The following is a 12,657-nucleotide window of genomic DNA, read 5'->3' as shown; positions in this document are numbered from 1 at the left end:
AGATAGGGACTGACAAAGGAACAATGACATTTCAAGGCAATATAATTTGTCCCAGGAGGTAGATTGATAAATCCTTGGTTGCACAAAATTGCTCTCATTTTATCCCCATCCTGTAAATAAGACAATCTTAAATCATCAGCTGTACCAGTATAACAGTGGTATTTCCTTTCTTATTTCATTACTGTCCTCTTATAGTTTCAAGTGTGTAAAACCTATACTATCTTAAAAAGCATAGTAAGGGAGTCCAGTTCTTATTGATGCTATATCAAAGAAACGTCTACAGAAATTAAATATTGATTTGCCATAAAATCAATCTGAGAGAAGCAAGCTGGCAGAGGAAAGGTTTTATTATTTTCTTTTATTTTAGATCTGCCCTCTCACGGCTTCAAAGGCTGTAAAACCTGCAATGCTTTGTCATCTATTATCAGTTTAATGATTTCCCCCCCATCAGCTGGAAGTGGAAGTGAGGCAACAAGCTAGGGGAAAACTCTTTCCTCGTGCACTAGGAAACAAGAGACTACCAATTGAGAATGTCATGCCTATGGCAGCATAGGGATGAACAATGGAGTCAGCAAATATTATACTAGTATAATTTTATGCTGGATCATGGATGGGTGGAATCGGGCAGCATTTCAAAGAAACTTAGAGGAAAGAGCATTACAGTACCATGGAAAAGACATCAATTCAACTAAGAGCCTTTCACTTGTGCAATCACACACTGCAGTGTGTCCTTTTTCTGTGACCTCTGATCTGCAGCCAGAGAGAGGAGTAGGCCTTGAGGTAACTGCTGTCATTCCCTCTCAATGTGTCTTAGTACCAGCTATTCCACTCTCCTTGACTTACAACCACAATTGAGCCCACAATTTATGTTGCTAAGTGAGAGATTTTTTCAGTCAGTTTTGCCCCATTTTGCAACCTTTCTTGCCACAGTTGTCAAGTCGATTGCTGCAGTGGTAAAGTTAGTAACACTGTTGTTAAGTGGATCTGGCTTCCCCATTGTTTGTTAGAAGGCACCGTCATAAAGATGAGACATTTTCCAACCATTTTGATTTTGATTAAGTGACCATGAAGATGCTGCAACAGTCATAAGTGTGAAAAATGGTCACAAGTCACTTTTTCCAGTGCCATTGTAACTTTGAATGGTCACCAAAGGAACTGTTGTAGTCCAGGACTATTTGTACTTTCCTGCAAATTTAAGAGCCTGATATACATCAGAACAACCTCTTGGTAATAAAGGCCAACATTATAACCCCAATATTTCACAGGAGAGTGGAAATGGGGGATGGGGAGTTTGCTTTGGCATCTTGGGGTGTTGCTCTGCAAAGTACAACACAATGCCACAAAACACATGGATTCACCTCCAGAGACTTCCTGATGAGGTTAAGGGCGGAACTAGAGAAGGGAACAAGACCCAAAGACCTGAGGTGCTTCTGTGCAGGGCTTATCCGTTCTTACCTAATGGCCAGGCCCGTTTCTCTCCATTCTAGGCTCCAAGAGGTAGATCAGTATGACTTCGGGAGACCTAGAGGGGGCGCTCTCAACTCAATGTCCTCGGCTTCAAAGTTGCCTGGGGATTTAGAAGCCAATTACAGTGGCATAAATGCCAAACCGGCCAAATGGCTCTGCATCAGTGTTTCTCAACCTTGGTGACTTGAAGATGGTGAACTTCAACTCCCAGAATTCCCCATGCTGGCTGGCCATGTCCGATTCCCTCAGTCAACTTATCTCAGTGAAAGTTAGCAAACCTCTAGCCCTGTCTCCCCCCCCCCTTCACTTTGGGAACCACTTTCTCCGAATGTAGGCTGGTGGATGGACCGCGCTTCCAGCCCTGTGCTGCTTCTCCTCTTCGGGGTCTCCCAGCTTCTATAGGCGGCTGGACCTTCTCCCAATTCGTTTTCCAACGCTTTCCTCTTGGCAGGAGTTTGGCCCCGGCATCTGAGTAACCATGTCCACAAACAACAACATCACCCCACCACCACCACAAGTTATTTCTGTTGCATTGTTGGTTTGAGCTCCGAGCTTGGCAAGTTGGTTACAAACGTTTCGTCCCCATTCGAGGAGACATCTTCAGGAAGCTCGGAGCTCAAATCAACGACATAGCTTAGTCCAGTGCATCACACTAAAAAACACTGCACGGCAGTTGGAAACTGCTGTGCGGCATTTTTTTGTCACTTGCATGGCCGCCCAGCCACGAAATTTAGTGGGAACATTGGATACATCATGTGATGACAACATTTGACACCCCTGATCTATGCCATCAATCTAAATCTTACTTGGAAATGTAATGGAAATGAAAGAATCTAATACATGAATATAATCCTTGTACATTTATTATGAATTCTGGTGTCTAGAGATGGCAACCAGTGCCTTGAATGATACTAAGAAAAAGCAATGGTGCAATATAGCAATAAGGAGACTGACAATAAGCATATTATCATTGTCACAGCTGCATTATGGACCAGCTGAAATTTCTTGGTGATTTTCAAATAGCAATAGCAATAGCAGTTAGACTTATATACCGCTTCATAGGGCTTTCAGCCCTCTCTAAGTGGTTAACAGAGTCAGCATATTGCCCCCACAGTCTGGGTCCTCATTTCACCCACCTCGGAAGGATGGGAGACTGAGTCAACCTTGAGCCGGTGAGATTTGAACCGCTGAACTGCAGATAGCAGTCAGCTGAAGTGGCTTGCAGTACTGCACCCTAACCACTGTGCCACCTCGGCTCCTAAAGGCTGCTTTATGTGTTGCAAATTGATGGAATCTAAACCAGATGTTCAAGTCTTTAATTACTTTCTCTCTAATACTCCTAAATCATGAGTAGCTTTAAGACTGCTGTAATCAATTCTTTCATAATTGTTGAGTCTCCCTCCCCAATACTGGACTGTGTGCATGTCCTGCTAATTGAACATTTATGTGTAGGGAAGAAATGGATGAACTGGAGCACAGTCATCCTTTCCAGAAAGACAGCTTTGCTGATTTTGTCAAAAAGGCAATGGAAAGAAGCCTTTCCATTGCCCCTTGCTGGTTAGAATGTATATTGCTGTCAGTTCCCAAAAAAGTGATACTGCCATTCAATTGGGAGGAGGGGGGGCCTTGGAGTCAATTTACTGGCAGTGCCTGCGACAACTGATATTTTACAACTGGTTTCCTGGCGCCGAAATTCCTGAGATCCCATCACCTTGTGGAGGGATGTTTATGATGGCCATGTGGGACGCTTCACTTTAATGTCTAACGGAAAATAGCCATGGGGATGTATGTTTATTCGGTTCTCAGGGCAGTTGATAAAGGAAACATCTTCACACTTGTGTATTGGTTAGAATTTGCATGGGAGGGGTCACTACTACTTTAATTCTACCTGCATTGCCTAAGGGGATTCAGATGTTGCTTTGCCTCTAATGGTTTCCATTCTTCTTAATTAAAGGTTCCTTTTGAAATAATCCATTTCAAGAGTCTTCACTTTCTTAAGTTAGGAGAGGAGCCCTTACAATTGCAGAGGGTGGCAATGTTTTGGTGTCCAGAGCTGCTGATGACCAGAGCTGGTCACCTGTATGGTAGATACCAGTATTTGATACTACTCCCTACTAGAAGAAGGTAATATTGCAACATTAAAATGTTGTTCCAAAAGACTTTTTATTATTAGGGATATATAACAACAATTTAAATTTGAAACAATTTGAAATTCTGTTTTTTTGGACAAAGCTAGTCTTGAACACACATGAACACACATCAGTTGTGTCAACTGATTTCAGCATTCATCATCATACAAATAAGATATTATCTTTGAACAGGAAACATGTATTTTTTTTTACCCACCAACTTTTTCCCACTTAGTGGGAATTCATAGAAGGAAAAGGCACACAGTGAGAAAAAGGGACGCATGAGAAAACGCTTTGCCTCAGCCCACAAATCCTTCTTTTCTACCAAAGTGTGATTCAACAGACTTTTGGTCTTCTCCCTTCAATTGTACGCTATGGAAAATGTGTTTGTTCTGCTTAGTTGCAGGATCTGTCTGTTTCTGCTCTTCGCTTACTTCGGTCTCACGAGTGAAACTAAAGGAGTTTTGTTTTTTATCCAGCTTATTGTAGATGTTGATTTGGCATGAGAAAAAGTGACCAGCTCAAGGCCACCCCATTAGCTTCTATGCCTAACAAAAGACCAGACCCTGGGTGTCCATGCCTCTAGTCCATTACCTTAATGGCTTACATTTTGTTCTGATGGCTAAGCCTATCACTAATATAGGCATACATAAGCCAAAGTGCCTTTCTCTTTGAAAGAATGTTGCAGTGGATTCTATGGCCAATATAATGATGCTATTTCTCCTAAATTCGCACATACCTTCTCCTATTGGAGGATCGTGGACAGGTAAAAGCTGAACCTGAGAGCTGTTCAGCATACAGACCATATGGGCAGACCTGAGGATTATTCTAAATAAATAAGAAATAATTAATTAGAATTTTTTTCTTTAATATGCAGATTACATAAAATTATACTCTTCCTGGATTCAATGAGAGTGATGACTTATTTTATGTCATATTTTGATAGATTCCACAAGAACACTTTGCATCTTCCTCCATAAGATACTTCTGAATTTCCAGTACAGACCAGTAGGCCCTGTAAAACCTATTGAAGGATACAACTGGAAAAATGCAGTTTCTATCACAAGGTTTATGAACAAGGATAATGAGCCAATCTGGCTCTAGTTGAACATAGCCCAAATTTGCTTCTGTTGTAAATAACATAAGTATAACTTTAGACAGTTATTGGCAGTCATACTTTTGGAGAGTATCTTTGAACATAGAGATGAAAAATGACTGGCAGACGCTAACTATACTTAGGACAGGAGTAGCTACCTTAAAAGTTTGTTTTACAACAAGAAGGGAAAGATTTGAATCTGGACTGAGTTCTCTGGAAGAAGCAAATGATTTCACAGGTTGAACTTGAATGAAGTTCCTTCTGCTGGGCAAAATCATGGAAACATCTTCAAGCACAAATAATTCAGTAGAAAGTCTCTTCACCTTCTCAAGCAAGGTTTTCTAGATAAGAGGAGCTCCGTGGTAAAGGCAATGTCCGTACAACAGGCAAGGAAACATCTTCTTGCCATTCTCGTCTCCAGGTAACTTTCCTTTTATAGAATTACTTTGTTAGAACAAGAGGTAACCCCATTTTTAAAACTGATGACTCAATGTGTTTCACACAAAAACCATTATCAAACAGAAATACATTCTTCTAGTTATGTTGGCAGGGTGCCCCCCCCCTTTCTTTGCCTATCCCCATGTAGTTTTATTCATAGAGTGACATCACTTAAATCTTGCCTTCTCAAAAGGCCAGGCTGAACAATTCTTTGGTCTTTTGGCCAAATCTATTTCCCAATATTTTAAATACCTGTCCTTCCGGTAAAGCTCCAGGGCAGTGTGGATCTTCAGAGCTGAATTCATTACCAAATCCTGACATGTACTGCAAAACAAAAGGACATTTTATGCAAAGAAGTATTTCCTACCTTGTTGAAAAATTATAGTTGTGCTTTTCCAGATTTATCATTTGATGGGCATGTCAACTTCAGTTACAAATTGGATTCTAGATTTCTGAATTCAATTTCTCTAGCGGTCATTTGATCTGTGCTGGAGGACATGGAAAGAAATCATTTCCCTTATCCCAATACCCTGGTATGGGTTTTAATGGAGTAACTTCATTCTCTTAAGCCCTACCTTGAGGTCACATGGCTTGCAGGTCAAGTGGATATTTGGAGCTGATCTCCACTCTGGTTTTTAATCATCTACATAATATTTATGGTTTAATAAATCCGACTCTGTTTTTTTATCACTAAACTACCTATAGAGTTAAAAGTGATACAGGCTTTTGTCTATTTCTTAAGAAAATCCTATTTCTAGAAAAAATTTAATGCCGCATGAGAGAGGAGTCTAGCCATCTTAGAATCTGATAATGAAACGAATGCAGTCAAGAAGTCTGTGTGATGAAGGAGGAGCCTTCGAGACCACCGTTGATACTTTTGCCACTGGACGGTACATTTGGACCTAAACCGTCCTGCAGAGATGGTGATCAGGAAGACAAAGCCTTGCTGGTTTCAGGGACATTGCAAAGTCCCTGATTGATCCAAGGGAAGTTCTTCAAGCCGGCAGTAAACAGGCAGCCCCAGGCTGATGAAGTTGGGACGGCTCCAGAAGGAAGGAAGTGAAAAGAGAAAATGAGTCCATCTGGTGAGGTATTTTTTCTATTTTGAGAAAGACTGCCTAAATAAACTTTTTTAAGCCAAATTAAATCCTTAAGCAAAAGAATTAAGCGGTGAAATTAGCCTATATTTGATTGCTCTGGAAAGCTTTTTTTTCTTTGTAACTATACTTTGTGGATTGAAGTGCTCGCAACGTTTTTTGTTTCTCCTCTTAAAGTGAACAGATTAATTTTTCTTCTTCTGTTTTTTGTTACTTTATTTTTTGATTTTTTGATTAAAACCTTCCTTTTTATTTTAACAATTCTTCCTATTACTTGTTATTAAATTTCATTAAAGAACTTTGTTTTCTATAAGCCAGAGATAAATATTAGAAAGTGAAAGGTAGCAACACTGCCACTCGGAGGTCAGAGGCTGGAGTTTTTGAAACAACGTATTTCTTCTCTTTTCCTCTTTGATCTTACTGACTTTGTAGCTGAAGGATTTGCAATTTGTTTACAGAAACTGATAAAGAGCCAAGGGCATGAAATGTTTTCACAGGTGCTCCTTGAGAATTATTTTGGCAGGGGAGAGAAAGGAAAAAAAAACAGAACCCTTCTCCTTTGAAGAACATAAAAGAACTTGTGTTTAAGTCAATCTAAAATAAAAAAATAAAAGAGGCCTGGAAGGCTAGAGTAGCAGTGGTTATTAGTTTTTCTTTTTCCTCCTCCTTTTTTGGAAACATGGATCAATACTCAGATGAGGAAACTTTAAAATTCCAAAATATCTTGGCTGGAATTCAAAATTTACTGAACCTACTGGAAAGATATGGGAGAATTGAGAAGAAGTTGGAAAAACTAGTGTTCCTCACAGCAAAAGATGAAGGGGTTGGAGCACCAAAAATTAAAGGGGAGAATGAAGACATAGAATATAAAGATACGACAATATATGATTTTATTAATGGAGCAAATGTGGGTGAAAGTGGAAAGAAGGGAATATGGAAAAGGGAATTTGATGAACTGGAGTTCTACCTCAGATTCCAAGATACAGAAGAAGAAAAAAGAGAAATGATGATGGATTTAAGAAGAGAATTTTTTTAGAAGCATGATTAACAAACAAGGACAAGCTAATTTTAATAGCAGATGGAGGGTAACGAGATTACCTGAGAAATCCTTCAAGCAACAAAGTGCGGAGAGAAGTCTATAAAAACGTTATAAAGGAGATAAAAAGATTGACACCACAATTGGCAAGAGAGATAAGACTGCTTTGTTACTGGAAAGATACAGGTTGACAATGAAAGTTGATAATAAAAAATTAGTTAATTTTGGTGATCAATAAGTAGGAATTTAGTAATGTTTAGATTGTTTTAGATTGTTATTAAATGTTTATTCATTAACAAATAATTATAATAACAATAATGAAATGATAATGGATACAACATAATGTACTGGCAAACTAGTAAAAGAAATTTGGATATAAATTGCAAATTGCGATCTGGGAAAAAGACCTATAAATTTTATTAACCAATTTTTATTCAGATCTTGTCATAAATGTGTAATGTTTTTGGGTTTGACGAGAGAAGGTTGGATATAAATCGTAAATGATTGTTAGCCATCTATAATAATAACAAGGAAATGTCAATGGATATTGTTTAATAATATATATATGCTCTGGTTTTGGCAAAAGAAACTTGGATACAAACTCCAAACAGTGAGTTGAAAAAAAAAAGGGGGGGGGGAAGGTTTAGAAACTTTATTAATTGACTTTTACTTAGAACATGTCACAAAGGTGTAATGTTATTGGAGGATTTTTGAAATAGCTAATGAATGCCATTATGTGGTTATGTGCCATTATTTGAGGTAAAAGCACGTTCAAATAATTGTAGTCAAATGAGAATTGTGGTACATTGATAGTAAGATATACAAAGATTTTTGATTTAAAGTGTATAATCTAATATGAACTATAAGTAATGACTGTGGAAGAACTGCACGAAAGTTATCTGTAACCAATCGACACACTTTCTACAAGATGTAATGAAGGATGATTCTTTTTTGTGTTTTTGTGTAATTAAAATAAAAAAACTTTTTTTTAAAAAAAGAAGTCTGTATGTTTAGCTGCAATTTTCATTCCTATTGTCTTCTGTTTTATTGATTCTACAGAGTTGCATAGTCTCTTCATTACAACTGATAAAGAGAAGGTTGGCTTATTTTCAGGTTTTAAAAATCTAATTGGGAAATAACTTTCAGGCCACCTAAATACTTTGAAGAGGAAAATTTAAAACTAAGAAGCAGCTTCCAACTTGTGGCACAGCAGAGTTGGCAATGGCATCTACTCCCTCATTGTCAGGCTTAAAAAAACAGGACCATACATGAAGATTCAGTTTAACTGATTTATTACTAAGGCCTGTTACCTGATATGCTACGTAGCATGGGATGATATAATGCTAAAATCTAATGCTAAAAGCATGGGAATCTTTTCAACTGATGGTCAACAACTGGTTAGAGCTAGATAAGGGTAAACAGCAATAGGGGAAGGTTTGGACTTATTTCATTTGTGGCTAAGTAATGACTCTAAATTGATCCCTCTTTTTACCCTTCCCCCTGGCTCTGCCAATTCTTCTCCTATATTCATCCATTACTAAAATGATGAAAACATGTCTTATCTTAAAGAAATGAATAAAAACCTGACTGTAGATTTAGATTAATATCCTTTTGGCCTACCAATCCTGTAATGAACCTCCCAGTCTTCCTTCCTTGCTACTACAGCTTTTACTACTGCCAAAGTCCCGACATAGCATATGATATCCCTGTCTACTTAATCTGAAGTCTGCTAAATTGAGGTCTCTTAACTGAAATTGTTTGCTGTGATTCAGAGTAAACCGATTTTAAAAGATTGCTGTTGGAAATTAGTAAGATTTCCTATTTATGCCTATTTAAGTTCTGGTTCTGCCTTAGGTGCAATGCCAGTTGGGTCACCTTGAGCCAGACACTTTCTCCCAACCCTGGGAAGAAGGCAAGGGCAAACCACTTCTGAAAAACCTTACCAAGAAAATTGCAGGGACTTTCCCAGGCAATCTCCAAGAATCACAATTGAATGGAACAAAAAATAGTATGAATATAATATAGTATATTATACTCCTGAAATGTATTTTGGGAACTTAATTCACTATTTTGAAATTTGGGAAAATACTTCCCTTCTTTTTCAACCAGAGCTTTTTAGTTGTCTATTGATTCAAGCTTTTATCATAAATAACTTTAATAAGTTGGAATGTGATCAATTAGTTAAAATGAGTTTTCCCCTAATATTATCAACAAAACAGGATTACATTCAAAATCTCTCTCTCCCCGCCCCATCCATTCATTCTATTTCTATAGCTGCCCAGCTCAATCAAACTAAGCAGATTGTAATTGTACATAAACATTATGGGAAATTGAACCTCAAAATGTCTTAGAATAATTAATATTAGCTGATCATTTTCATAATAGATAGCTGCCAAAAATGTATAGACTGGCAATGCCCTCAATTAAAAAAATGTTTGATCTGTAGATGTGGCCGGAGGCCTTAAAGGATTTAATATGTTCTCTACACAATAACCCAATAATGATTACTTATTTTTTTAAAAAAGTTTCTCTAACACATAATTAGATGACCAAGATTATAAGGCTTTAAATAAAAAACTATGACATCTTGATTCATGAAAATCAATGGAAGGGCATTTTTATTGCTTCTATAGCAGTAACATTTTAATTCAGAGAATTAGTGAAAAATGAAAGAAATGACACCTAATAGGTGTCAACTGTATTTAAAGGATAAAAAGAAAGCTTTACAGAGGGGCTTCAAGTTAGGATTTGTCAAGTGAAGTGTCAGGTAGTTTGAACCTGGTTAGGCTGATGGATCACTAGTTCTAGAACCCTTTCAGAAATAATGAAAAAGCTATTCCCCCAGCTGCACTGATAAATATATTAAGTGTGTGCAATTAATACATTTAGTTTGCTTGATGAGTTAGCTAAAAATATTTTTCTACAATTTGTTAAAACCTGAATTTTATGGAATTGTCAGAATATTTTTTCTTGCCTTAATGAATCAATTATCTTTTAGCTCAGTATAACTGATGAAATTAAACTTTCCAAATAGTTTTCTAAGAGAAAGCTATTAACAGTTAATTGAATCAAGTTCTTATTCAAAATCCATTTTGTTGCATCAGACCCTCTTGATGAAATGGATTGGTTCGATTCATTTGGAAATTATTATACAAAGCTGTTTTGGATTATCCCCAATGTTAAGAAACTCAAAATCAAAAGCATGACAGAGTAATGTTTGTTAAATGTTCTTCTCATGTGTTTTTAACACATTCTACATAATTTTAAAATAGCTTAAAGGGAAGGGTGTTGTAATTTCCTGTTTCCCAGTATTTTCTAATTTAGATCTGCAGTTTAAACATGTTAAAATCTAACCGTACAGAAGATAGATCTGCCACAATCTAAATTTGAAAAGGAATTACAAAGAATGAAAATTTAAATATACAGCTTTAAGTGAACAGGGGGAAAACTCCTTACTTCAAGTAAATGACCCCATGGACATCAGCAATCAAAGCTCTAGCAAACATCTGGGGCTAGTTTCTGTCTGCTCATAGAAAGCATTTGGATCTGCAGCAAGGATTCTCTATAAAATAAGTGATTTCCCCAGTTCATCTCAGAAACGATGAAAGCATTCTAGAACTCTATTCTGTTTGTTAATGAATGGGAATGAAGGAATTCTGAATTATTTTAGTCAAAGCAACAGGATAGATTTTCACTGCTAACTTACCTTTAACTCTCTTGTTTCTTCCATGTTTCTTATAATTCCTGAGGATATTGCAAAAGCTAAATGTGTTTGGTCAAATGACTGCCAAAATGGTCTCCAAAATTATTTTCTTTTAGCAGCAACTGGAGAAAGTTAAATAGCACGATGGCAACCCAGCTATTCTGCAAGTGAGAAAGTCCAAGAGAGATTTCAAACTATTTACTCAGTTGAGCTTGGGTTTAATGAGAAACAGGCTTCTCTTCTGGAACCAGTGGAAGGATCTCTGCAAATCAACAACTAGGAAAAAGGGGGAGGAAAAAGCTGACTCGGTTTTGTAATTTTATTTCAGACGTTAGCAATGGAACCCAGACATGAGTAAGAAAAACAGCATTTCTATCCCTAAGCCTTCAAAACTACACTAAGAACAAGGAGCAAAGAATATCTAAGTGGGGCAGAGCTTTACTGCTACTCATTCCCACTCCACAGGAAAATGAAAGAAACTAAAGAAACTCTGTGTTCTTCCTTCATATTATGTACATTTGTCTCTAGGCATTTGTTTAGGTTGTGGGGGAGAATGGAACTGGAAAGACATTAAAGCCTCCTTTATTTGTAAAAGGCTTGCCAGTGAGACTGAAATCAAGGAACCAGAGTAGAAAAAACCTGGCAGGTCAGAGAAAATGTTATGGAATGATTATGGTTGATGTTAGCCACATTTTAAAAATGCTCTTTTTTATTAATAATGGTCTGGTAAATAATGGACAAGCTTGTCTCAGCTTTTACACTGATTTCCAAAAAATGGTGTTTTACAAAAGGCTAGCATCCATTCAACTCCTGCCTTAGGCATGAAAGCCAGCTGAATAAGCTTGGGCCAGTTACACTGTCAACCCAACTCGCCTCACAGGGTGGTTGTTGCAGGGAAAATAGGAGGAAGGAGCATTAGATATGTTCACCATCTTGAGTGGTTTATAAAAATAATAAAGATAGGATATAAATTTATAAAATTACTTTTTGTGTCATTAAACCCAACATCTATTTCAGCTCCACCCCAGCTGTGGTCTACCATGTTACTGCTACCAATAACAGGAAAGATATCAATGCACCTCATCTTAAGACCTCTACATCAATAGGCAAGTTGGAACAATCTTCCTTTTCGAAACAATCTTTGTTCTTTGCCAGAGGGCTTGCGTATAACAGTTATCCTTATCTTCATAATACAATTATTACTTTGGGTTTCAGCTCACAGAGTATAATCACAAGGGATAAGAGTTATTATAGTTGCAGAATGCTTCAAATTCAATTTCTAAACTGTGCTTTAGAGTAGGCAAGTGCCAGATTTGTCTGCATTCTTTAATCCAGATTTTTTTTAGCAGGCCTCGTGGTAGCTGCTATGGAATAAATGAACTTTACAACAGGCTCTTTCTGTTGCAGACATTACCAATATTTGCAACTGATAGTTCATTTAAACAATGGCAGAGGGACATTTCTAAGTTTATATGGCAAGGAAAAAACCCTAGAATTAGATACAACTTATTGCAAGATGCTAATGAAAGAGTGCGTTTGGATTTAGCCAATTTGAAATTTGAATTTTGATACACGCTGTTTAGCTGGTTAAAAAAGTGGGTGAACCTTCAGAAGAGGCTATTTGATTTAGAGGGCCATGAATTAAGGTTTGGATGGCATGATTGTCCATGGTACAACACTAGATGTACCAT

The 12,657-nt window shown here is 37.3% G+C and overlaps 1 protein-coding gene across 1 annotated transcript in view; it reads right to left on the bottom strand.

Moving 5' to 3' along the window:
- Positions 1-11,212, bottom strand: part of HGD (homogentisate 1,2-dioxygenase) — a 30,278-nt gene extending 19,066 nt beyond the window's left edge. Inside the window, exons 1-3 of the mRNA XM_087716524.1 lie at positions 10,970-11,212; positions 5,383-5,454; positions 4,336-4,424 (exon numbers count right to left, since the gene is read on the bottom strand). Of these exons, the coding sequence (XP_087572650.1) occupies positions 4,336-4,424; positions 5,383-5,454; positions 10,970-10,993 (185 nt within the window). The 5' untranslated portion in view covers positions 10,994-11,212. The remainder of the gene's footprint in view (positions 1-4,335; positions 4,425-5,382; positions 5,455-10,969) is intronic.
- Between the last annotated feature and the right edge of the window lie 1,445 nt (positions 11,213-12,657).

This window comes from Thamnophis sirtalis, unplaced genomic scaffold (genome assembly GCF_051295495.1).
Source record: "Thamnophis sirtalis isolate CommonGarterSnake01/CBP01778 unplaced genomic scaffold, rThaSir2_p1.2 scaffold_5, whole genome shotgun sequence".
NCBI lineage: Eukaryota > Metazoa > Chordata > Lepidosauria > Squamata > Natricidae > Thamnophis > Thamnophis sirtalis.
Note: the sequence above shows the minus strand (reverse complement) of the source record. Positions and strands in the feature narration are given on the sequence as shown.